At 52.2% G+C, this 24,201-nt stretch overlaps 1 protein-coding gene across 1 annotated transcript; it reads left to right on the top strand.

Annotated features, from left to right (window-relative positions):
• Positions 1 to 454: 454 nt before the first annotated feature.
• FBXO10 (F-box protein 10) lies at positions 455 to 24,104 on the top strand. Its single transcript, XM_009486281.1, has 10 exons — positions 455 to 1,039; positions 7,962 to 8,807; positions 11,271 to 11,420; positions 12,859 to 12,995; positions 16,625 to 16,695; positions 17,294 to 17,446; positions 18,853 to 19,128; positions 19,435 to 19,745; positions 22,310 to 22,491; positions 23,939 to 24,104. The coding sequence occupies exons 1-10, from the start codon at positions 455 to 457 to the stop codon at positions 24,102 to 24,104; spliced, it is 2,877 nt and encodes a 958-aa protein (XP_009484556.1).
• The last annotated feature ends 97 nt before the right edge of the window (positions 24,105 to 24,201 follow it).

Here is a 24,201-nt window from a genome sequence, read left to right as displayed (position 1 = left end):
ACACAATGCCACAGCTTGCTGGGGGTAGACAGATGTGCTTGTTCATGCACTGTCTTTCAGCCCCAGGGTTAAGCAACAACGTCTTAACCACCCCGAAAGAGCAGCTTGTTTGGACATTGTTGGCCTGTGAGCGGGGCTAGCAGGAGAGGGAGGGAGGGAGGGAAGGAAGAAAGGAGAGAGGCCAGCCTGTGGGCAGTGGTGGAGGGAGTGTGTTGTACGATGAGTGGCGAACCCCGGCTTGGTCAGAGCCCATGTCTCTGCCTTAGGCATGCTGGCCTGCTGCTCTGGACCTGCTTCTGTACAGTTCTGTCCCTGGAGAGATATGTCCAGCGAGGACCTGCATGTCTCTGTCAACACGGGGTCCCTGCCCTGGCTGAACCTCACCTTCCCCTCTGTGCCCCACAAGCTCTCAGGGCTCAGCTCTGACTCTGTGTCCCGTCCTTTGCAGGTGCTGATGGAGGTCGGTGGCCTGCCTGTGGAGCTGTGGCAGCTCATCTTATCCTACCTGTGCCTCCCTGACCTGGGCCGCTGCACCTTGGTCTGCAGGGCCTGGTACGAGCTCATCCTCAGCCTGGACAAAACGCGCTGGCGGCAGCTCTGCCTGGGCTGCCTCAAGCACAGACACCCCAACTGGCCCAACAAGCCCGGCGTGGAGCCGTGGTCCTGGAGAGAGGCCTTCAAACAGCACTACCTGGCCTCCAAAACCTGGACCAAAAACACACAGGACCTGGAGTCCTCCAACTGCCTCTCCCTCTTCCGGAGGAGGAAGGGCCAGCGCCGGCTCTGTGTCGGTGCAGGGGGTGAGTTCGGCAGCCTCCGGGCCGCCCTGGCCGCTGCCAGCCCCTATGACCGCATTGTGCTGCTGCCCGGTGTGCACGAGGAGCAGGGTGAGGTGCTGCTGAAGGTGCCCGTGGAGGTTGTGGGGCAGGGCAAGCTGGGGGACGTGGCGCTGCTGGCGAGCATCGATCAGCACTGCCCCACTGCCCGGCTCTGCAACATGGTCTTCATGCCAGCCCGCTTCACCTCGGTGCTCTACAAGGTGAGGCTCGGCGGAGTTGGGGTGGTGGGGATGGCGAGGCCGCCAAGGTGTCGCAACTGAGGGGGTTCCCAAGTCTGCGCGTGTCTGAAGGGCACGACCTGGGGTTTGTGGGACTCCCTGACTCATGGGGGCTCAGTGGCTTTGTCCTCTGAATGTCTCTACTTCATTACAGATCACCACAAATGCCACACAAATCGCCACTAGCAAGTCTGCCTTTGATTAATAAAGCAAATATGTATATATATCAGGCTATTACGAGTTACTATCAGCAATCAATAATACAGTATCAGTCAATAGTATGGCAGCAATCAGTAATAGAGACAATCAGTTGTATAACAACAACCAATATTGTACCAACAACCAGTAACAGCAACAAACAAGTAGGTATATAGTATTACAGCTTACTGCAAACTTATCACCAATACAACAGCAGATATGCTTATGATAGATTACTTATATGGTTATATAATATGCTATATGATTGATTGTCTCTATTACTGATTGCTGCCATACTATTGTCTGATACTGTATTATTGATTGCTGATAGTAACTTGTAATAGCTCCAGCTCTGGCAATGGGCACTGTGGCTACTCCAACTCCCGTAGCAGGCACTGCGGATGAAACAGAGAACCAACCCATGCTGGTATCAGTCGCCCCTATACACAAGAAGAAATACTGGAAGCAGAAGTCAGCTCATTTAGTAAGGGATGAAGAAGCTTCTTCTAAGAGGGGTCAGGAGGAAGAAGTGGACAAGGCAGACTGCTCCGAAGCAGGACCATCACAAGAACAGGAGGAAGAGAGGGGGCTGCTGCTTGGGGAAGAGGAAGAACTCATAAGGCAGTAACCACCTGATCCCTATCCCTGATTGAGCTGTGAGATATATGAAATGATTTCAGCCATTTTCCAGGCAAGCATATTGTCACCTGGCTGCTCCAGTGCTGAGATAATGGGGCCAGTAGCCTGGAACTAGAGGGTAGGGAAGCCAAGTAGTTGGGATCCCTTTCTAGGGAAGGGGGCATTGACAAAGCAATTGGAAAAGGGGCACAAGTCCTCAGCCTCTAGAGGCAACTTCCGTCAGGTGTGAACGAAAGGTATCCCTTCAAAGAAGATGTGGTATGTCACCCAGGCAAGTGGACGACTATGGAGAGAGCTGTCCAATACCTGAAGGAATTGGCTGTGCTGGAAGTCATTTATGATGACCTGGACAACAAGCAGCTATCCAAAGGTCCAGATGAAGTAAAGTGCAGGTGACCCATGTGGCGGAAGTTTGTACAGAGTACACCATCATCATATGCCAACTCATTGGCCGTAATGACCTCAAAAGATGGAGAGGGACAAATGGTGGATGAACTGCCTGGCCAACTCTGGCAATACAAAGTCTTTCTTCCTCCCTTGTCTCGTCTGTGGAGAAACTGGTCCAGCAACTCGAAGAGGGTAGATCCTACTCCCCACCTGTACAGACCAGTATCTCAGCCATTAGGAGTAAGCATTCCTCTGCTCAAGAGGGAGGGTATGGGGGGTACACACCATGAGCCACCCTGTGGTTTTACCTGTGTGACCATGGAGAGGACATGAGGAAGTGGGATGGAAAATACCTTGACCCTAGAGGCACAAATACATGAGTTACAAGGAAAAACAATCACAAAAGGGGGTTCTTCCAGGAAAATTGCTGCTCCAGTGTCCAGTGGGCAGTTCCCCAGGCAAAGTAGAAGGGCTGATCTTACTCCTGATCTTAATGAAGGGACTTCTGATTTGTACTTACAAGAAGTGAGTGGTGAATACTATGACTGGCACTAGAGGGGCCCTGCCTCCAGCCAGGTGGAGGAAAGGGACAACCGGGTTTACTGGACTGTGTGGATTCGATGGCCTGGCACATCGGACCCACAGGAGTATAAGGCTCTAGTGGACACTGGTGCACAGTGTACCCTAATGCCATCAAGCTATAGAGGGGCAGAACCCATCTGTATTTCTGGAGTGATGGGGGGATCCCAACAGCTAACTGTACTGGAGGCTGAAGTGAGCCTAACTGGGAATGAGTGGCAAAAGCACACCGTCGTGACTGGTCCAGAGGTTCTGTGCATCCTTGGCATAGACGACCTCAGCAAGAGGGTATTTCAAGGACCCAAAAGGGTACTGGTGGGCTTTTGGTATAGCTGCCTTGGAGACAGAGGAAATTAAACAGCTGCCCACCTTGCCCGGTCTCTCGAAGGACCCTTCTGTTGTGGGGTTGCTGAGAGTCAAAGAACAACAGTGCTGATTGCTACCACAACAGTGCACTGGTGGCAATATCGCACTGAGACTCTCATCCATAAGCTGATTCGTCAACTGGAGAGCCAAGGAGTGATCAGCAAGACTTGCTCACCCTTTAACAGTCCCATATGGCCAGTGCGAAAGTCTAATGGAGAATGGAGACTAACAGTGGACTATCGTGGCCTGAATGAAGTTATGCCACTGCTGAGCGCTGCCATGCTGGACATGCTAGAACTTCAATACGAACTGGAGTCAAAGGCAGCCAAATGGAATGCTACAAGTGATATTGCTAACGTGTTCTACTCAATCCCTTCGGCAGCAGAGTGCAGGCCACAGTTTGCTTTCACTTGGAGGGGCATCCAGTACGCTTGGAATCAACTGCCCCAGGGGTGGAAACACAGTCCTACCATTTGCCATGGACTGATCTAGATGGCACTGGAACAGGGTGAAGCTCTGGAACATCTGCAGTATATTGATGACATCATTGTGTGGGGCAATACAGCAGAATCATAGACATTTTTGAGAAAGGAAAGAAAATAGTCCAAATCCTTCGAGGCCAGTTTTGCCATAAAACAAAGTAAGGTCAAGGGACCTACACAGGAGATCCAGTTTTTAGGAATAAAATGGCAAGATGGACAGTGTCAGATCCCAATGGATGTGATCAACAAAATAACAGCTATGTCCCCACCAACTAGCAAAAAGGAAACACAAGCTTTCTTATATGTTGTGGGTTTTTGGAGAATGCATATTCCAAATTGCAGTCGGGTCATAAGCCCTCTCTGTCAAGTGACCTGGAAGAAGAACGATTTCAAATGGGGCCCTGAGCAACAACAAGCCTTTGAACAAATTAAACAGGAGATAGTTCATGCAGTAGCCCTTGGGCCAGTCCAGGCAGGACAAGATGTAAATATGTGCTCTACCCCGCAGCTGGGGAGAATGTCCCTACTGGAGCCTCTGGCAGAAAGCACCAGGGGAGGCTTGAGGTCAACTCCTAGGATTTTGGAGTTGGGGATACAGAGGATATGGGGTTTTATTAATGGTTAAATGATCATCAAATGATAATTAATTGATGATTGAATAATAATTAAATTGTAATCAAATGGTGATTAAGCAATAATTGAATGGTAATGAAACACTGATTTAACAATGATTTAACTGATGATTTAAAGTATAATTTAGACAGTGGTCAAACACTCTACTACTTACTACTCTTCTAATACTTAAGCTACAGCTGTATATATATATAAAAATGTCGCTAGCATACAATATACCTTTAGGCCTAATGTCCCTTACCTCATTGTAGATATCAGATGTCAGCTAAAAGGTGTCTCAGCCTTGAGGAGTAGCCTTGAGAGCTGTCCCTGCTCAAGGGAGATCCCCACCGTGCAGCCTGCTACTGCACAGGAGAGCTCAATGGGCTTGGTGGGCTACAAATATTTATAACATAAAGTGATGGACTCGTAGTCAACCCCCTCCTTTGGTGTTTGTGCAGGTGCACAGCTGTAGCTGTTTTAGTTTTGTCTAGTCCCAGGTTGGCTGGCACTGTTAGCTCCTGATAAGACATGACGAGAGGAAATGGGCTTAAGCTGCGCCAGGGGAGGTTTAGGTTGGAAATTAGGAAAAATTTCTTTACGGAAAGGGTGGTCAAGAATTGGAACAGGCTGCCCAGAGAGGTGTTGGAGTCCCCATCCCTGGAAGTGTTCAAAAAACGTGTAGACGTGGCACTTCAGGACATGGTTTAGTCTAGTCTACCCTTGATTGGTTTAGAGTAGACTTGGTAGTGTAGGTTAATGGTTGGACTGGATGATCTTAAAGGTCTTTTCCAACCTAAACGATTCTATGATGCTATGATTCTATGATTCTATGATGTAGACTCCTTAATCCCTGAGAAGGTCTAGCCTGCCACCATTCTCATGGTTTGCACAGCAGGGCTGACTTCAGTCAGGGCTACTTGTTGGTGATGCCTGAACCAAGGCACTGTTTAGTCGGTCAGAGTGGGGGCATCCGTCACACCATCCCAAGGGGCACCCAACTGCCCCAGAGGTGGGAGGGCAAACCGAACTAATCCCAAAAGTGGGGCCAAAGGGGGAGCAGTGAGGTAACAGAGTCTCACATCAAAAATGCTCCATGTCATAGTCTGACGTCAGCCAGGCATCCCTGGCCAGGGTCTGACATCTCATTGCAGGTTTGTGCAGAGAGTTCAGCCCGTTTAGGAAAGGAAAAGTACATGCAGGACAGGATGTTCTCAGAGAGAGAGGCTCCATTTTGGACAAAAATTAAGTCTGTTTTAAGAGGGTGTAGCACACCACCACTTTGGGCAACCAATAGATGCTGTTAATTTCCATTCTTCACCTGGAACAGCCAATAGGTGATGATATTTTGTTCTTTCAGAGCAATTTTATTTTTCTAGACTGTTCCCACTTTTTGAGATGGTAAGTTGCCATTACAGTCCCTTGTTTTTTGCATTTATTGGTGGTATGTCAGGATGCCTCTGGTTTCTCAGTACCCAGATGCACCTCAGAGATGCAGCTGTGCTTCTCAAGGATGTTTCTGGCTCCCGGCTCCCAAGCTGCCAGGTGTTTTCCTTTGTTCAGTGATTTCCCCCTTCTTACCAGCTGCCTTTCTGACTGCCCACAGTGAGTTGAGCGACCCGAGAGGCTGGGCATGCAAGAGGCACCCCTGGGAGCTGGCACTCCCCACGGTGCACCCTGCACCAGCTCCACTGCCCCAAAAAACAGTTGCCGTGATGTGTGGTCTGCCCTCAGCCTGCGCTGGGAGCCCTCAGCCGGGATGCCCAGGGTTGTCTCCAGACCTAAGCCAGGATACGGGATCATGGGCCCAGCCCCACTGCTGTGGTCCACCCCAACCACACTTTGGTCCCCAAGGAAAACTGCTGACTGGTCCAGAGTGGGATGTGCCCAGTGCAAATGCTGCGCCTGTGGGCTATGCCTCCAAAAACAAGACCTTCCTCATGATGAGTCAGCCCATCATTAGTTATAATTTACAATTTCATTTCCTTTTCACCATTTTATCATGTGACATATTTAACTTAATCAGTCTGAAAGTCCCCAGGAGAAAGATAATTCACTGGCATGTGGTGGGAAAACTGAGTTGCAAATCTGCTGAGAAAGTCCCTCTTTGTGGCCACATGCTGGGTTGCTGAAGTGGACACGTGGTGTCTCCTGCATTTGGCTGGTCAGCATGGCTGCATTTTGCCTTTCAGGCTGTTGCTCTGGTCTCTGCATACAGCGGGGTGATAGTACAGCCCTTCAGCTGCTGTCAGTGGAACGAGAGCGTTTCCTCCCAAATCCATCAATGAAAAACAAATTAAAAAAGCAAACTTACGCCAATCCTACTGGCAGTCATTAAAACCCTGCAAGTTGCAATTTCAGAAGGGCTTTCACAAGCAGCCTCTCAGAAGCTGATTTGATTGTGTCCGTTTTAATTAGCTTTTTTTAATTAAAAACAGGGAAGGTATGATTCAGTCTGGAGCAGGCTAGTGGTCTGAAAGGGTTTCTGTGAGGTTGTCTTTGGGTACAAAGAAATGCATTTCAAAACCTGTTTGTAGTATGACCACTTCTGAGAGTGCTCAAGGCTGAAAACAAATGTTGCGACGGTGTGTTGGCTGCAAGCTCCAGAAGTCTCTGTAAAATTGCTCCGGCTCACCTGTCACAAGCTATTGATCTGTCTGCTTTGATCTGTGGTGCACTAGGCAATTGAGGGATAACCTGGGAAGAGAAAATATTGATTTAGGAGATTCCTAGTCAAATTAGGAGCACAGTGAAATTCCAAGCAGACTACTTGGCTTTTCTGACCTGGCCCCTCTGTATCTTGTTGCGTTTCTGTTGGCCTTTTCTGTAAATAAGCAGAGACTTGCCCTGCATGTGCAGGAGAGAGATACTTGGCCATGCACGATCATCCTGGTGGTTTGCCAGCACCCATAAATTGCTACATGCATTGCCTAGCAAAGCAAGAAGTCCATGGTAGGGATGGCTCACAGTTCTGCAAGTACCAGCAAGTCAGATGGGAATCCACAGCCAGGGAGCAAGGAATTGATGGTGTCTCCCCTACCGTAGTGTCACAATGTAATGCCTGTGCAGCATTATGGCACAATTTTTTACCTGTTTTGCTTTATGCTTGACACATCGTGGGTGCAGCATCCTTCCACCAAGTATGCTAACAGCTCCAGAGAAAATTGTAGCTCTCCAGGCCAACCAGGTGATGTTTGATGTTGTCCTGCCTGCTGCTTCACCCAGTAAACCTCTGAGTCCATTAACAATGCCAGCTGGCAGATACACATCTCTGAAGGCTACAAACTCTTCTCTGTAGGGAGCGTTGCTAAGTTTAGTGATCTTGGCACATCTAGGCTCACTCTGCTCCCGCACATGACTGCTGGGCCTTGCTGAGACTGCAAAGCTGTATCTTGGCAGGGAAGTTAAGGAAATGTTGCTAGCAGGGAAAAAGTCAGTAGGTGTCACTTGTTGCAAGATACTTGCTAACTTAGCTTGCGGCACTGCATCTGTGCCTATGTGAGCTTGTTGCATCTGTGACACCTGAATGCATTATCGTGTTTGTGAGCATGAGCTTGTTTGCTGTGGAAGGACTTCACGGTATTTTCAGGACTGCTTTTTCTTGCTTTGTGCAATGATCTCACCTTGTGCTTGCTCTCCAGACAACCTCAGGCTACGTCCAGTTCGACAATTGCAACTTTGAAAGTGGGCAGCTGCAGATCCACGCTCCAGGCACGTGCCAGGTGAAGTTCTGCACCTTCAGACAGTCCAGCATCCACCTCCGCAGCGTGGCCCTCTGTGTCCTGGAGAACTGTGAGTTCACCGGCAGTGAGAATGCCTCTGTGACTGTGGAAGGCTGCCCAAGCTCTGACCGTAACTGGGCCTGCAAGCACCTGGCTGTGCTGGCCAAGTCATGTGCAGCGTCCATGCAGGAGCCCGATGCAGCCGGCTGCCCCGTGGCCAAGCAGGATGGCTGGGGGGAATCGCTGCTGGGGCCAGTGAGAACATGTGAGATTGTTGTAGGGGAAGAACAAAGCAGCTTCCTCTCTGCTGCGGGTGCTCAAGCCCTGCTTGGCTCAGCCCAGGAGGATATTGAATTCAGAGAGAACCTGCCTGCAGTAAAGGAGGAGGAATCAGCCCTCGACTCAAATTCTAGTGACAGTGACTCACACAGTGACGATGAAGAGGATGCTCAGGCTGCATACAAACTGCCATACCAAGCCCACAGCCTGAGTCACACGCTTGCTGATGTTACACACAGCAGACTTCAAAGTAACAGACTGCATGCCCTTCAGAGGGACCTTAAGCTCAAGTCTCTGCAGCAGGAGCTGCAGCAGGACAAGGAGGCCCAGTCTTTGGCCAACTCTCTGCAAGGCTGCATCATCCGACAGTGCCTTTTCAGGGACGGGAAGGGAGGAATATTCATTTATTCACGAGGGCAAGCAAAACTGGAAGAAAGCATCTTCAGGGATCTGACCTATGCAGTGCGCTGCATACAAAACAGTAAGGTGCTGTGAATACTGCTGCGAACACTCTTCCCTCTCTCTCCTGCTCCACCAGCTCCTTTCCTATGCATAGCTTGGGTTAACCAGCCCAAATGAAAGTCAGGTCACTTGCAGCCACCTGGTTTCTGCATGCAGTAACATCGTAATTGCAACTGGAGGCGTTAACTTGGTGGTATGTTGGGGTCATGTAGTGAGGCCCGCTCTACCTGTAAATGAAATTCTCACCCTGTAAAAGTGCTGCTGGTTATCATCACCTTTGCTGCTCCCGGAACAGCCCATACCACAGACGCAGGGACTTGGGGACTGTGGTGTCAAACCCTGGTCTTGCCCCTCACCATGGCCAGTCCTGACTGCTTTAGGAGAGCCTGCAGGGGTGGGTGCCAGTCGCAGGCAGAGATGAGGTGTAAGGAGGGATTTTGGCCAGGGACATGTGCTGGAGGCTGAACTGAGGTTTTCCCTCAGCACAGCAGCATCTAACCCTGCGCTCGCCCAGAGCTCTCTGCCTCTGTGCCTGTGCTCCTCTTCAGACAGGACAGTGGCAGCAAGGACCGGGGGGAGAATCACACTGCCAAAATCCCCAGTGCTGGTGGTACTGGGGAGGCTCAGGAGGCCCCTCTCCAGCCACCAGCCCAGAGCAAGACCATCCCCACCACTTGCTTGGGGCAGCCCAGGATTTGGGCCCATTTTTCAGTCTATCGCTTTTGAAAGACTGCAAATAAAAGTTTTGTGCAGGGAGAGGAAGGGGGATGCTTTTCTACCTGGTTCTGGGAAAGGCCTTTGGTGTGATGGTGCTAGCTTCCCATCTGCAGTCCCCACAGAAAGGACTGCAGAGCGCTGTTGCCTGTGCCCTGCAGAAATGCTTTGCTTCTTGGCAGTGAAGCACAGCTCCTTTCTTTCCAAGGGATACCTGTACCAGAGGTGCCCTCCCAAAGACCTCCCCACGGACACAGAGCGGTGGCAGGAGGGAGCAGAGGTACCTCATGCAGCTCTGCTGTGCTGCTCGGGTCCTCTGAGCTTCTCAGGGGCTGTTTTCATGAGAGTTAGGCTGGCAATAAATGGAGGTCCAGCAGTTTGGACCATGTTCTGTTTTTATTCCCCTTGGTTTGCTTCCAGTTCGCTCAGCAGCCTGGTTTTCACTGGTAGCACGTGGGAGGGAGATGAGGCCAGCCCAGCTGCTGCTCTCAGTGAGAATTTGGTCAGCTAGGAATTAGCCCAGAGGGTCTTGTCAAGAGGTGGATGTTAGAGCATCAGGCAATGGGTGACAGTGAAATGCTTGGCTGTGAGATGGGGTCAAGGTGCAACGTGAAGTGGGAGCACGACAGATCTGGCAAGGGCTTGGTGTCCTAGCACAGCCAGGACTCTCTGGCACAGGGTCTGGACCAGGGTCTGGTGTGTGGAACCCAGCTGGAGCAGGTGCCTGCGATTCTCGCCTCCTGTAGCTCCCTCCCCAGGCAGCCAAGCATGACTGATGAAGACAGGCGGCCGTCAAGCCCTGCTGAGCTCCCATTTAGTTGAGAGATTGAATGAAGCACCTTTCTGGAATGAGCAAATGAAAGGAAGTATAATTTAATTACCTTCTGATCTGTGTTGCTCATTAAAGTGGGATATGCAAAGGCAATTTGTAGATTATTTCTTAGCACTCGTAAGACATGGATTTAAGACATGATTTTGTATGGCTGGAAAATATTAAAGATTGCTGCTGCGTAAATATTTAACTACTTATTTGTGTACAGGAAACTAGGTTGCTAGGAGTGGTGTCAGTGATTTCATTTTGGTGGCTGGGCCATTTCTGCCCCCAAATGGCAGGATCTTTGCTCTGAAGGTGCAAGGCGATGGACAGGTCACATGCTGAGCATGTGTGCTGTAGTGCACTGGCCCAGTCAGCTTTATTGGATACTGATAGGAGGCTCCATGGCATTTGACATGTCGCCTCTGAGCAGCTCTGTGCAGCAGGGAGTCAGGAGGCAGCCTGTTGCTGACTGTGTAGAGACAGGATGCCAATGCAAATGGGGACTGCCTGAGCTGGGAGGAGGCAGGTCTGTTGTACCACAACCAGTGTGGAGATGAGATAGGGAATGGTCACTCGCTGTTGCTGACGGTGTGCAAGCGCAATGCAGTGAATGAAGCCATTGGTCACACCTGAACACGAGCTTTGTCAAGTGGAGGAACATGCCAGGCCAAGAGGATATCTTTCCTCTGGCTGTGCAGCACCAAGCACTGTGGGTCCCCATCCCCAAGCAGACCCATGCCAGTGGGTAGTGTCCAAGAGGCTTAACCATAGCACTTGTCCGCCTGCACTGATCTTCCTTTTAGCTGGTCTGTGTGCCTGGGACACCCTGGGTTGCAGGAGAGGCAGAGAGGTTGTAGATGCACAGAGGTTGCAGAAGGGAGTGATATACCCTTTGGTCATGTCCTCTTCCTCATCCTTCTAACTACAATTACAAGTGCTTCTCCTCTTCCCTGCAGGTTATCATGCTGAGGAATGACATTCACCATTGCAAAGCATCGGGGATATTCCTGCGCCTGTCGGCAGGAGGCCTGATTGCAGACAACAACATCCATTCAAACTGTGAGGCTGGAGTGGACATTCGTAAGGGAGCCAACCCCCTTGTTCTGGTATGTACCCCTCCAAGCCATGCTGGAGGGCAGTGCAGTCTGTCTCTCATGCGCTGTTTCTCTCCGAGGGGCAGCAATGATGCATATCCCAGTATAGAAAACACTGATCTTTCTGTTAGCTTTGTCCTTCAGACTGTTTCTTAGGTTTTTGTTGTTGAATTAGACTACAACTAACCCCAAGGGCAAGGCCCAGAGAAGTGCTGCCTGATGATACATGCATGCTTTCCTGCTCTATTTGATGGTATGTGTCTTAAAATTGCTGCACGTAGAGAGGAGGGCAGGTGGATGTTCCCCTATCAAACAGTGTAATGAGTGAACTTGTGCAAGCAAAGTATCAAATTGGCACTGTACTGTAAATTGTTTCTCCCACACTGGGAATCGTGTTGTCTACCCTGGGAGTTGGTGGAGGGTCTCAGCTCTCTGCTCAGCCTCAGGCAGGGCAGCAGCCGCCTACTCTCTAGCAGCATGGCTTTTCCTCCAAATCAGTAGTGTCTCCAGCTGTTCAGCGGGTGATCTTGTCCCTGTTTACTGAACGCTGTATCTGTAGTTATCTTTGGAGGAACTGGGGCCTCACTGTGTGGGGAGAGGCAGAAAGGTAGATACAAACTACCATCTGAATGACCCTGTGGCTGCATCGAGCTCTTCATGTGAGCTCTGCACAGGAGATGGAGCAGGCAGAGCTGTGGCCCCATGGAAGAGGAGGTGGCAGCTCAGCCATGGAGCCGCGGGCTGTGTCTGGCCTCAGTTGCAGCTTTGAGCTGCTGTTTGTTGCTTTGCCTTGTTTGACAATTCCTACCCTGCCACTCTGTGAGATACCAGGCTGGGACTACTGTCCTGCTCAGGGGGTCCCAGCGTACTCCTGTCCTCATGGGAAATGCTGGCCCCTGTCATGGAGAGAAACAGCTGTGTGGCTGTTGACAGCGGTCATTCAGGATGTGCAAAGCGCTGTGCAGCAGCTTGAGAAAAGGTATCATGCTGTAATGCCAAGCCCCCTGCTTGGACTTCTGCTTCCAGCTCCTGTGGGGTACCACCAAGGGTCTTTTCCTCTTGGTGGCTGTGGGGAAGTGTTGGACTTGCAGCCCCACCAGCCTGGCCCAGTGTCAGATGGGCTGTGGGGAATGAAGCATCACTGGGTCCAGGGCAGCCCTTCGAGATGGCAGCAGGAGCTGCTGGAGGAAGAAGAGGCTGCAGGCATGATGGGAAGGGAAATTTGGCATTGTGTACTAGAAACCCAAAGAAAGGTAAAAGTTAAGTGTGCTTTGACTGTTTGAGAGTGATTTCTTGGCAGCTAGATTAATTACCCTTCTGCCCTTTTCCCCTGCAGGGTTGGGAGCTGTTGCTTTTCTCTGTGGTTGCTGTCTCCTCTTGCTCACTTTTATGAGTGACCTTCCTTCCTTTTGCTTTTATTCTCTCTACATGTGCAAAAATAAAACCGTAGTGCAATAAGATACACAGTGGCCTTCGCTCAGGCATTGTCGTCGTTGGCAACGGAAAAGGCATCATCCGTAGCAATCAGATCTATGGGAATAAAGAAGCTGGCATTTATATTCTGTATAATGGAAACCCTGCTGTGAGGTATGTCAGCTAGCACTGACCTCTCCCTCTCCTCCTTCGTCTGTTAAGAATTATTCCTCCCACTGTGTACTTTTGTTCTCTTTTTTTCTATCCCCACCGTAGAGCAGAAATATGACCATAGTGCACTAGTGCCTTTCTGTGACTTCCCTCTATCTGCCTGCTGCACCCAGGTCTTTGCCAAGTGCCAGTCTGGGTTTTCCCCCTGGATCTGAGGATGACAGAGGATGTATTCAAGATGAACAACTCACACATGTCATGGTGCTTTTTGCAGGAAAGGGAGTAATGGACCTCGGCATTCCAATTCACCTTTCTGCTTTAAACACCTGGAGCGACTGACTTGTGTGTGTTTAATACCATTCGGTTTAGATGTTAGTATTGCTGTCTGGCAGGCTTTCTTCAGGTCAGTGCCATCAGCTTTACCCGGTGGTATCAACTGGTAGCAATGAACCCAGAAAAGAGACAGCAGCTGGAGCACAGTATTGGTTGTAGATGTGAGGGGCATCTCATCTGTACTGCCACACCTTCCTGCCTCTGACCATGCCTGTGGGTGCTAAGAAACAGGCGTGTGACAACTCACCGTGGTGCTACAGAGCAGGGTAGGGCACAAAAGGAAGAAAACGCTTGCCCTGGATCAGCCCCATAGCTAGGATGTGAGTATTCATGCTGGAATTGTTGATAATTAACAGTGCTTCAGTGCTAATGAAAGCAACTTCTTGCAGGTTCATGATCTGTGTGCAGAGCTGGTGAGGTTTAGACAGCCTGCCTGTATGGACACTTAAGAAAAGGTTACCGAGGCACTTAGTCTAGGTAGAGACCTGGAGAGGAAAAGTCCGCACCAGACGTACCAGCCCTGAAAACACAGGCGTCAGGGCTGGGCTTTCCAATAAGGGATTATGAAAGTGCTCTCTCAGGTACTAATTTCTGAGAAAAGATGTGTTGTCATGGCAGGGCCCAGCAGTGCAGAGGAAACACGCTGCAGGATGGAGAGATTCACTAGATATCTTTCCTTCCGTACTGTCTCACAACATTGTTTGCAAACACAGCTTGCACCTCATGACTGATGTATGACCGTCTGTGCTTGCTGGCACATGGGAGATGACAGGAGGGAGGAAGCTCAGTGGGAAGACACCTTTGTTCTCCTGACTGGCTGCCTGTTTTGGAGGAGCTCCCCTGCTCCGCTTGTGTGTGCCACTCTGTGCTGCCTTTTGGCTGCACTGCCTTGAGCCGGGCTCCGGTGCTGGCTGAGGCTGTGTGCACCGGCGCTGTCCCGGTGGTGCCACGTACAGCTGTGTTGAGCGTGGGGCTCAACAGGGGCTGTTGGCACGGCTGGGTCTCACTGATGGGATGGAGTGTGCAGCTCCGGGCAGGCAGGCCTGGCAGAAGGGTGAGGTTTATGGTAGGAGTAATGTCCTTTGCTGGGTGCCTTTTGCACAGCTGGAAACAGAATAATGCTTTGTGCATCCCTAAGAGCTGCAAGCGCAGTTCCATCCTGTGTCACTGCCTCCAGCTGCCTGGCTGGGGGTCAGGTTTCGGTGGGGCGTTGTGAGGGGCTCCGTGCAGAAAGCAGGCAGGTGTTCTGAGAAGTGTGCCAGCGACGTGGGTGCTGAGTACCATTTTTAAGCATGATACAGGCCTCTGGGCGTGTACATCTTCCAGTCAGAGGTACCCTCTGCAGCAGCTAAAAGCAGTTTGGGTAAGACTGTGCAAAGGCTGGGAGGTGCAACGCTACTGCCTGCTCCCCTAAGCTGGTGAGAGCAGCACTGGAGGGCACTGCCCAGCAGTGGTGGGACTTGGACAGCTGAGAGCCCCTACCTTGTGTTCCTGGGGGATTGCCTCTGGGATGGCTTCACAGCTTCTCTTCCTCCTTACCCTGCAGCTGTTGGTGCAAGCGTGGATTTCAAGTACAGGCACCTTGTGCACTCTCCTCACCTAGTCCTTCTTTCTACAGGCAGGTGCGTGTGTCACACCCAGGCCCTGCAGCCCACAAGCAGCTTTCCATTCTCTGAGCACCACTGATGAGCTGTGTTGTTGTGGCAGGGTGGCCAGGGCTTCCCTCAGCTGCTGGACCAAGCAACCCTGCCTGAGCAGGCAGCCACAGCCGCTGCCCCGAAGCAGGCAGCTGCGAGTGGAGGGGCAGCTGTGCTGGGTCAGCCATGCCAGGGCAGCCGAGAACAGCAGAGGCACTAGCTGCCCGGCAAGGCAGGGGTGGCCCCTGCTCTGCCTGCACTTGTCCCTGGGAGCAGGACAGCAGCGTGAAGCATGGTGTCCACCCCCTCCACTCCCAGCCAGCGCTGGTGATCACACATTGCTGGTGATCGCATGTCACAGGCGCTGCTTTCCCACCCTGGCTCGCTGCCTTAGAAGCTTCTCCACTCCCTTCGCAGCCCGGGGGGAGTGGAGCCATCTCCAGTGAGTGCTCCTCAGTGGATGCTGGGGCAGAGTTGGTGCCAGGCACTGCACTTGCTTCGTGTTTTTTCTTCATAATCAGCTTGATTGCTCTCCTGCTCTGAACCTCAGCAGCAAGCCAAAGATTTGGGGTCATGTTGTGGAGGAGGAGCTGGTGGTGGGCTCAAGGTTACTGGGCTTTGTTTCTCCTGACAGGCAGTAGGTGAGAGGCCAGGGGACAGCAGGTGACGTCTCTACTCAGGCACTGCGGAGCCCACGCACGCTCTTCAGGCCATCATTCCCAGCACAGTGCTGCCTCTGCTCCTGCCACTGTGTTTTAACGTTTCCCACCATCAACCACAATTGCTGTCTGCCCGCTGGCTTCGGGGCTTTTCTCAGAGCAGCAGTCCTGTGGCTGATAAAGCATCTCACCTCCTCCCTGGGTTGGGGAGGATGGGGGAAATGGGTTAAAGCCCTCACAGACTCCTCTGCGATGTCCACCTGTGTGGGCTCTGGCCGCTACATGGTGTGTCTCCCACACTCTTCCATGGGGGCACAGGGGTCTGCAGGTCGGAGCCCCCTGCTCCGCGCTGCCCATGGGGGTAGGGAGGCCATGGCAGCCACTGGCGGGTGGCCTGCCTCCCTGTGGGGTGTGCTGCGTGGTGCTGGGAGAGCCGAGTGTGCAGGGTGGTTTGCAGAGGAGCAAGTTCAATCCTGAGGAGAAGGAAAGTCCATCTCAAGGGTGGAGGTAACTGTGGGTGCAGGCAGCCAGTGGGGCAGGGAGGCTGGGGTGCGGGAGGCAGCACTTTGTTCTCCCTGTCTGTATGTTCCCTGTGGCTGCAGCTGTGGCTGGCCACTCCTGGAGATGGCACCTTGGCTGGACAGACAGCTGGTCTGACATAGTGGCCATCTGGATGTTCATGAGTACTTCCTGCTCTTCAAATTCTCTTACTGACATGTGTTTCTCCATGCCTCTTGTGCTTTCACCTCCTTGAAAGTGATTCAGCTGCCGGTAGCTCCGCTCTGCTTTGCATGTACCCTCCCCACTGTGCTTCTCTCTCACTGCACTTCGCTGTGCGGCTGCCCCATGCCCAGCTCTCACTGCTGGGCACAGGCAACAGGCTGTGATGGGTAGCCAGCCAGGGAGACTGGTGCCTGTGCAGAGACCCACTGTGCTGGCATCAGTGCAAACCATGAGCAGGCAACACTGCTGCTGGTAACTTTCTTTTCTTCTCCTACCTCAGTGGGAACCATATTTTCCAGGGACTGGCTGCTGGAATAGCAGTGAATGAGAATGGAAGAGGCCAAATCACAGGTATGGGAATGAAAATGGCATTGTTATGCCCAGTTTGTCTCTCTCTCTCTAAGCTCTGTCTGTTTGTTTGATTGCAAAAATTATCTTGTTATGGTTCTTTGCTGACTTTAGGTGCAATAATGCCCTGGTTTGCATTTTCTAGTTGGCATTTCTGCCCTTGATGGAGGGAGCATGTCTTTCTGCAGTGGTGTCCTCCGAGTTATTGTTCCCTTCATCTCTGGCCCAGCTGGGATGTGGAACTGTGCTCCACAGCAATCTGCCACATGGACTGCATTTTTTCCCTCCTGTGCCATCCAGTTTATAAGCTAAAGCTGTCAATGATGTTTTCCTACTGTCATGGCAGCTCTGAGTGGTTTTCCACTCTGCCCTACACCTCGGAGGACAGGGAGGTGGTGGTTACTGGAACTGCTAATGACCGGTGTCCTGTGTGGGAGAGCATTGCCAGGGGAATGGGGGAATCGGGAAGCTCCTGAGGCTTGGGCTCTGCTGCAGTGATGGGATCTTTTCGGTGGGGCCAGCTCTTGGCTTGCCAGGTCTCCTTGCTCCTCCATGGGCAGGAGGCTCGTGTGCTCACCTTGTCCTCCCTGCCTGTCCCTAGGGAACATCATCTGCGAAAACCAGTGGGGCGGGGCGGACATCCGCCATGGGGGTGACCCCGTCCTCAGAAACAACCTCATCTCCTGCGGCTACTCAGACGGTGTGGTGGTGGGCGAGCGTGGGAAGGGCCTCATCGAAGGAAACACCATCTATGGTAAGGAAGCAAGCTTGGTTGGAGAACAATTCTTGCCTTCTCCCCCGCCCCCCCGTCCTCTTGGGCTTGCTGGGTGCCCAGGAGGTTTGGCTGGGAAGCGGCTCCAGGCCCGGCCCGGCACAAGCACTCCAGAGGTTGTGCTGCCAGTGCTGCCAGGCTGTGGCTTACAGGGGCCCTCTCCCTACTGAGGAGACCACCTCTTTGTCTCCAGCGGAGGGCAGGAGCTTCCCTCTGAGCCTTGAGAGGCAAACTGGCCTTGCACAGTCACCCTCATGCAGGACAGGGTTGCAGGAGAGGATGCGTGGTGCCCATGGGATAAGGGGAGCTGTGTCTGCTGCTGTCCTGCACCCAGCTAACTCTGAGCCGGAGGAGACTGGCAGGGTCTGTAATCTAACAACTGGGCTTATGTCTGACAGGAGGTAAACTCCCCAGGTGATTTTCTTAGAAAGCTGGAAATAGCTTTTTGAAGGGGTTTTAAAGCAGCTGGAGAGAGACAAGTGCTGCAGAGAGCCCACTGTTGCTACGGCGTGGGTCCAAGTCCTGGAGGGGGCTGTGCTCCTCTCTGGCCCTGTTTAGGACAGAGATGGGACGCAGGCAGTCATGTAGCATGGCTTTGTGTGCATCTGTCTGTCCATCTGTCCTGCTAGTAATGCTGGAGGCAGTGGTGACCAGTAGTGCTGGCAGCCAGTGTCAGTCCCTTGCAGCAAGGGTAAGGTAAACAGATAGGGGGTTCCCAGGGGTTTCTGGAACAGCAGTGGCCAGGGTAGGAGGAGAGTGGTCAGAGGGCTCAGCTATCCTAGGGGTGGTGAAAGTGCAGCTCAGCCTGCATTAGACACTGGAGAATACACCTGGGCACCTGAGGCCAAGCCTTGGAGAAACCTGCCTTAGTGCTCCCAGAGCTGTTTACTCCCTGTCCCCGGAGACTCCCAGTCCTGGAGGAGGAGAGACTAGGGCATGCCTAATCCTGGGAGGGGGTGCTGGCGGCACATGGGCTTCCAGCACTGTGGCTGCCTGTCTGCAGTGAAGCCACCTGCCTGTGGAGCTGGTGGGACAGGGCTGTGCCTGGCCATCCCACAGAGCCCCAGGGCGGTGGGGGCTTATCTCCTGGTTGCATGAGTTAATCCAGGGACCTGAGCTGGGATCAGAGCATGGACAGTGCCAGGAGAGGGTGGAGGTGGGGAAATGAAGGCACTGAGCTCACAGACCCAAGTTGGCCCAGCGGGACCAAGTCAGGGCCAAAGGATCGCTGTGAGCCCCTGACATGCAGGGTTAGCCTTCATGTCTACTCAAAGAGGAGGATCACCTCTAATCCCATCTGCACTGCATGGACTGCTAGCCACTTTGGAGCAGGGCTGGAGGTCTCCAAGCACTGCTGAGTTGGTGGGCTATGCTGCCCTGCACTGCAGGCAACAAGGGCTGCGGTGTGTGGATGATGTCCTCCAGCCTCCCGCACCTCATCAACAACCAGATCAGCCACAACAGCATCTATGGGGTGGCGGTGTTCTGCTGCAAGGACAACACTGGTGACTACCCCCCCAGTCAGGGGGGCAGCGAGAGCTTCCAGGAGGAGAGGGAGGGTGCCGGCGGGGAGAATGACCCTGACAGCGAGGAGGAGTACCCGGCTGCCCGGCATCCCATCAGCGTGGCACTGGTGGAGTTGAACAGCATCAACCACAATGGAGGTGAGCTCAGGGCCCAGGGCTCTTCCTGGGCTCCAGGAGGAGGGGTGGCATGCAGAACAGTGTGTTGTCCTGGCCCACCAGCACTGGGGTCTACCAGGGTCTTCCTCAGCTGCCACCAGGCCAGAAGCACCCTGGAGAAATGGTGGGCCAAAACCTGAGCGTAGGTGGGTTTTTGTCCTTAAGCTCCCAATCAGAAAGTCATATTGTGACAGAAGAAACTGAGTAGCTTTTAGAAATAGAAATACATTTGTGGTCATCGTGACATGCTGCAAGTTCTTAACCGATAGCCCTTCTTCTTGTTGGCAGCTGCTGGGTTGCACATCAAGAGCAGCGAAGCGCTCAACATCATTGCCAATGTAATTCATGCCAACCGCGATGGCGGAGTGGCAGTGCTGCAGAGCAGCCAGCTGACGCGCATTGCAGACAACAGCATTTCCTGCAACAGCCGGGGAGGCGTGCTGATCGAGGCCGAGTGCCAGGTGGAGCTGCGTGGCAACGGCATCTATGACAACAGCAGCCATGGCATCATCTCCAAGGGGGAGGGCGTCATCGCAGAGAACGACATCATTGGCAACCACAGGTGTGGCCTTCAGCTGCTCCAAGCAGCAGACATGAAGGTGCGTCTTGCAGAGAGCTGAGGGGCCACTGACTTTTGCGTCCCTGTGGCCAGGGGCAGCAGCAAGACAGATCCTGCTGCTGCTGCCCTCCCTCCCTGGGTGAGGGGGGAACCAGCAGGCTCCTGGCTGGCAAGCAGAACAGGAGGGACTACCCTGACATTGCCAGCAGGAGGAGCAGACAATCAGGTGATCCTTGACCCTGTGATTAGAGGGGCTGTAATTTCCAGGCTACATTAGAAGTGTGTCCAGCCAATCGAGGAAAGTTGTCACCCATCTCCTTTGCCATTGGAAGGCTGCATGTTGTGTCCAGTTTGGGACCTCAAGGTCAAGAGGGAGGTGTAGAAAAGGGAGAGGGTCCAGTGCAGAGCTACCAGGATGGGCAAGTGCCAGGACTGATGAGATGAGGCAGAGGGAGCTAGGCTTGGTTAGTCTGGCAAAGAGGAGGCCAAGGGAGATCTAACAGCAGCCCACAACTACCTGAATGGCAGTCAGAGCCAAGCCCTTCTCAGCAGTGCCAGGCAGTACAATAAGGGTCAACGGCACAAGTTGCAGTGGTCCCTGGACCTTGGGAAGTCCACGTGGAAGACTGGGGGGGGTCTCTTGCCTTGGAGGGTATTGCAACCCTGGAACACGTCACAGAGCAGTGTGGAGTCACCATCCTTGGGGGTTTCCAAGCCTTGGCAGGACAAAGCCAGGGCTGCCCTGATCTAGTGCTGTTGACAGTCCTACTCCAGAGATCCCTTCCACCAGCACTCCTTAACTCCACATCTTTTGTGGGCAGTCATTGGGAATAGGCTGGAGGAAAGTCAGCAGAAATTGTCTGAGGGAAGATGTAGGTGGGAATTAAGTAAGCATTTGTTTTTAATCAGGCCAGCAGTGCAAAACTAGAGTGCACTGCTCAGAAGAATGTGAGATTCCCATCCCTAGTGGCTTTGAAGCGTGTCACATCCTAACATCTGTCAAGAGGGGGTTAGAAGTGCTCCCTAGGGCCCAGAGGGAGGAGGTGAGATCTTCCTTAGCCTCAGCGTTGTTGGGTCCATGCTTATTATTGCTCACATGCAGCAGGAAAGCACACATGTACCAGCAGAGCTGGCTGTGTTGCCCCATGTGAATATGAAAGGAGGTCTGTGAGCAGCAGCAGCTTTTCAGGTGGGCAAATGCATGGAGGAAGGGCTTCTGCAAGCTCCTGCCATTGCTCAGTGGCAAAGAAAAGAGTAAATTTTGCAAGTCCTATCTCAAGGCTGTATCTTTGTTGACAGTGATCCACAGGTGGCTTGTCACATCTGTCTGATGTTTAAGCTTTGGTAGAGGACAGCTCAGTCATCATTTCCCACATGTGGATTCACAGATGGCTTGTAGGAGAGACCTCTCTTCCCTCAGAGCAGCAAAGGGAATCCTGTGCATTTTTGGTGCAATGACATTCAACAAAGTCCATCTTCTCCCAGGCTTGTCCTCTGTATTTAACTGAGTGGCACAGTCAAGTGGGTGATCCCACAGGCCTCTGTTGGAGATTTTCAGGCTGTGTGAGCTGTGCTGAAGAACTGGGGTAGCTGGCATCTGAACTAGATTTTTTGGAAGTTAGATGCAGTGTTCCAGCATCTCGCCAGTTCTGAAGGTTAGTACCTGGCTCAAGGTTACCTCCATTCTGTTCTTTGTTGAGATGAAGCCATTGTGCATCAAAATGATAAACAAATGGAGTTTAATTCATTGTGAAGGACCCCTAAAATGAATATACAGAAAGCCCTGCCAAATGCTCTGCATGAGTCCTGCAGGGGCTGCATCCTTCTTTTGAAAACTATGCCCATAGAAAAACATTGTCCTCTGGACCAGAAGCTAAAAAATACTGCATTTTTCATGGTCCCAGCTGTCCAGTCTCCTGGAGCACACAGGCAGGATTCATGTTGCAGGGTTCATTTGGGGAACAGAGCCGGTGGCACAGTCCTTGTTCAAGTACTGGCCATGTTGTGGTGCTGTTGTTTCTCATCTGCCCACTGGCAGAGCTCACGAGGTGCCTGAGAGCAGGTGAGATGGTGTGCAGTGCTGGGTGGGGAGGAGTGCTGGGCAAGGAGTGTCACAGCAGCTGTTGCTGTGGAGTCAAGGAGGAGAAGGGACCGAACTGATCTTCCAGATGATGGCACAGTGAGAGCTGTGGCCTTGTCTTTCTTGGGAAGAAGAGACTCCTAAGTGCTTTTTTTTTCATATACAAAAATGTGACAGCCTGTAGTACAGGCGTTTGAAACCTGGAGGGCAAGGAACAGCATCAGGTTCATGTTCAGCAGCATCTGTGCTTGTGTTTCACCAGCAGGTTGGGTACCAGCTGCAGTGAAGCTTGTGTGAAGCTGAGCTGCCAGCTGGGGCCACCAATAACGTGTAAAAGGCTTTGGGAAAGCTTGTGTGTGCATGACTATGGCGTGTCCAATCTGAACCCTTGGTATGCTCCAAAACTGCCAGGGAGTGGTAGTGAGCCTGCGGAAGAGCGTCGGGGTTTGGTTTTGTGTTGATCAACGAGCCGTACAAACAATGTCCTTCTGCTTGGGCAGTCCTGTCTAAAGCTTATTTTGCAGGTGACCAAGAACAGGATCCAGTCCTTTCGGGACTATGGGATTGCTCTCTTTGACGAAGCCAAAGGCCTGGTGCAGGAAAACCTCATTTTCCAAGGGAGATCCAAGAAATCCATTTTGCGACCAATGTCAAATGCAGAGGATTGCGTCATCCAAAACAACATGCTTCTCGCCTTCAAGAAAAGGTGAGGCCCCTGGCACCATGGGGTGCAGTTGTGAGCTTGGAGCCACCATTGAGCTCCTGTGTTAGGTGAGCACTGGAGGGTTCTGCTTTGTAGCTCCTCTTCCCAGCTTCCTACACCTGCTGACCCACAGCACCAACCCCACGTGTGCAGTGAACCACTGCAAATGAGGACTGCAGATCAAGCACAGCCAAGAGGTTCCTCACGGGATACCTCTAAAGCCAAGTGAGCGGCTTGGATTATTCCTTGACAGGCCAATGTGGGTCTTCATGATGTCTCTGAGCACAGGGACATGTTCCCTGTGCCCTGGCCAGCTCATTCTTCTGCACAGTGCTGCCTTTGAAGTTTGGCTGTTGTTTTTGCATACTGCACTGCTGTCCCTGCAGCACAGACAGCCCCAGGGTGTTTGTAGGGCTGAAACAGTCAAAGGAAGGAGGGCTGGCCAGAGCCACCCCCAGTCTGCATTGTGCTACTGTGCTGGTAAGGAGAAGGGTGGCTTCAGGCACCAGATTCCACCTCCAGGCTTTTGCTACCAGAGCAATGTGAATGGTGAATTGGAAAATGGATCTTGGAGTACTTGTTTTTCCCAGGTGTGATTTAGCTACCCTGGTCTTTGTGCCAGTGTGAGAACCTGTCTTCTGGTGGTCTTCAGAGGTACCTCTGTAGCTGCAGACCTCTAATGGGTATTGCAAAGCTTTCCTTAGCTACCAGCTGTCACCCAGATCTCAGTGACTCTCATCATTATAGGCCTTGTTCAGAACAGAGCACTCAAAACCAGGACTCTGCAGCAGATGCCTGAGGAGGGAAAGCTGGAGCCCCCTCAGCCATACAAGGGCTGCGTATTCAGTGGATTGTTCTTAGCTAGAAATTTGACGTTGACTCTTCTCTCTGGGTCACAAATCTTGGTCCGGGGTGTGGGAGAGGACACAGTGAAACTGGAAGACATGGATTACTGGAGGGAGGTTAGGCCATGGGGTCTCCCAGGCTGATGAAGCTCTCACCTGGTCCTCCCATAGCATGAAAGTCAAGTGCACTGGGCAGGACTCTCAGCACTTCCTCCAGTGCCCTTAGCCCCAGTATTGCTCCATTAGGTTTTCAAATCTTTTCAAACCTCTTTAAGCAATTCTTGGGAGGTCCCAGCATTGACTCTCCCTCTGCAGGCTCTTGCCCCTATCCCCCAGAACTTGCAGTCACTTAGAAGTGTTGGCTGTGAGATCACAGGAAATAGTTTTGTAGTAAAGTAAGATGCTCTGACTCAATTCTTCAACGATTTCTGCCCGACTTGGGTTTTGGAACAGATGTCGCATGGTGAGCATTGTGTGCCTGCTAGCACTGCTCTGCCCCTTTCCGCCTTGAAGGGTGAACCTCAAGGGAGTGTTTGTAAGGCTGCTCTGGAAGTGCCATTCCACCCCACTCATGGCCACATGTGGGGTGTCTCTCCTTTTCCCAGGTTTGATATGGAGTGCATGCTGATCAACCCCCCAGCACGGCCTCACATCGAAGGAGGTGCTCCTGGGTCCTGCATGGCGGATGGTGGTCAGATGGTTTCCAGCATAACCACCAGGGTGGATGGAGGCTGCCACAACCATGGGAGCATCTTCTGCACCATTCTTTGACCAGGGAGGAGGTTTCTTCACTGGTCTCTCTGCCTGTCTTTTCTCCAGAGCTGCTGCCAGGAAGCTCTCACAGCTCAGGGATGGGGAACCATATTGG

The sequence above is a fragment of the Pelecanus crispus genome, chromosome Z (assembly GCF_030463565.1).
Source record: "Pelecanus crispus isolate bPelCri1 chromosome Z, bPelCri1.pri, whole genome shotgun sequence".
Taxonomy (NCBI): domain Eukaryota; kingdom Metazoa; phylum Chordata; class Aves; order Pelecaniformes; family Pelecanidae; genus Pelecanus; species Pelecanus crispus.
Note: the sequence above shows the minus strand (reverse complement) of the source record. Positions and strands in the feature narration are given on the sequence as shown.

Coding starts and splice junctions, on each gene's coding strand:
- FBXO10 (XM_009486281.1), top strand. CDS start 455: ATGGAGGTCGGTGGCCTGCCTGTGGAGCTGTGGCAGCTCATCTTATCC. Junction 19,129..19,434: donor CAGCATCAACCACAATGGAG/GTGAGCTCAGGG, acceptor TCTTGTTGGCAG/CTGCTGGGTTGCACATCAAG. Junction 19,746..22,309: donor TCCAAGCAGCAGACATGAAG/GTGCGTCTTGCA, acceptor CTTATTTTGCAG/GTGACCAAGAACAGGATCCA.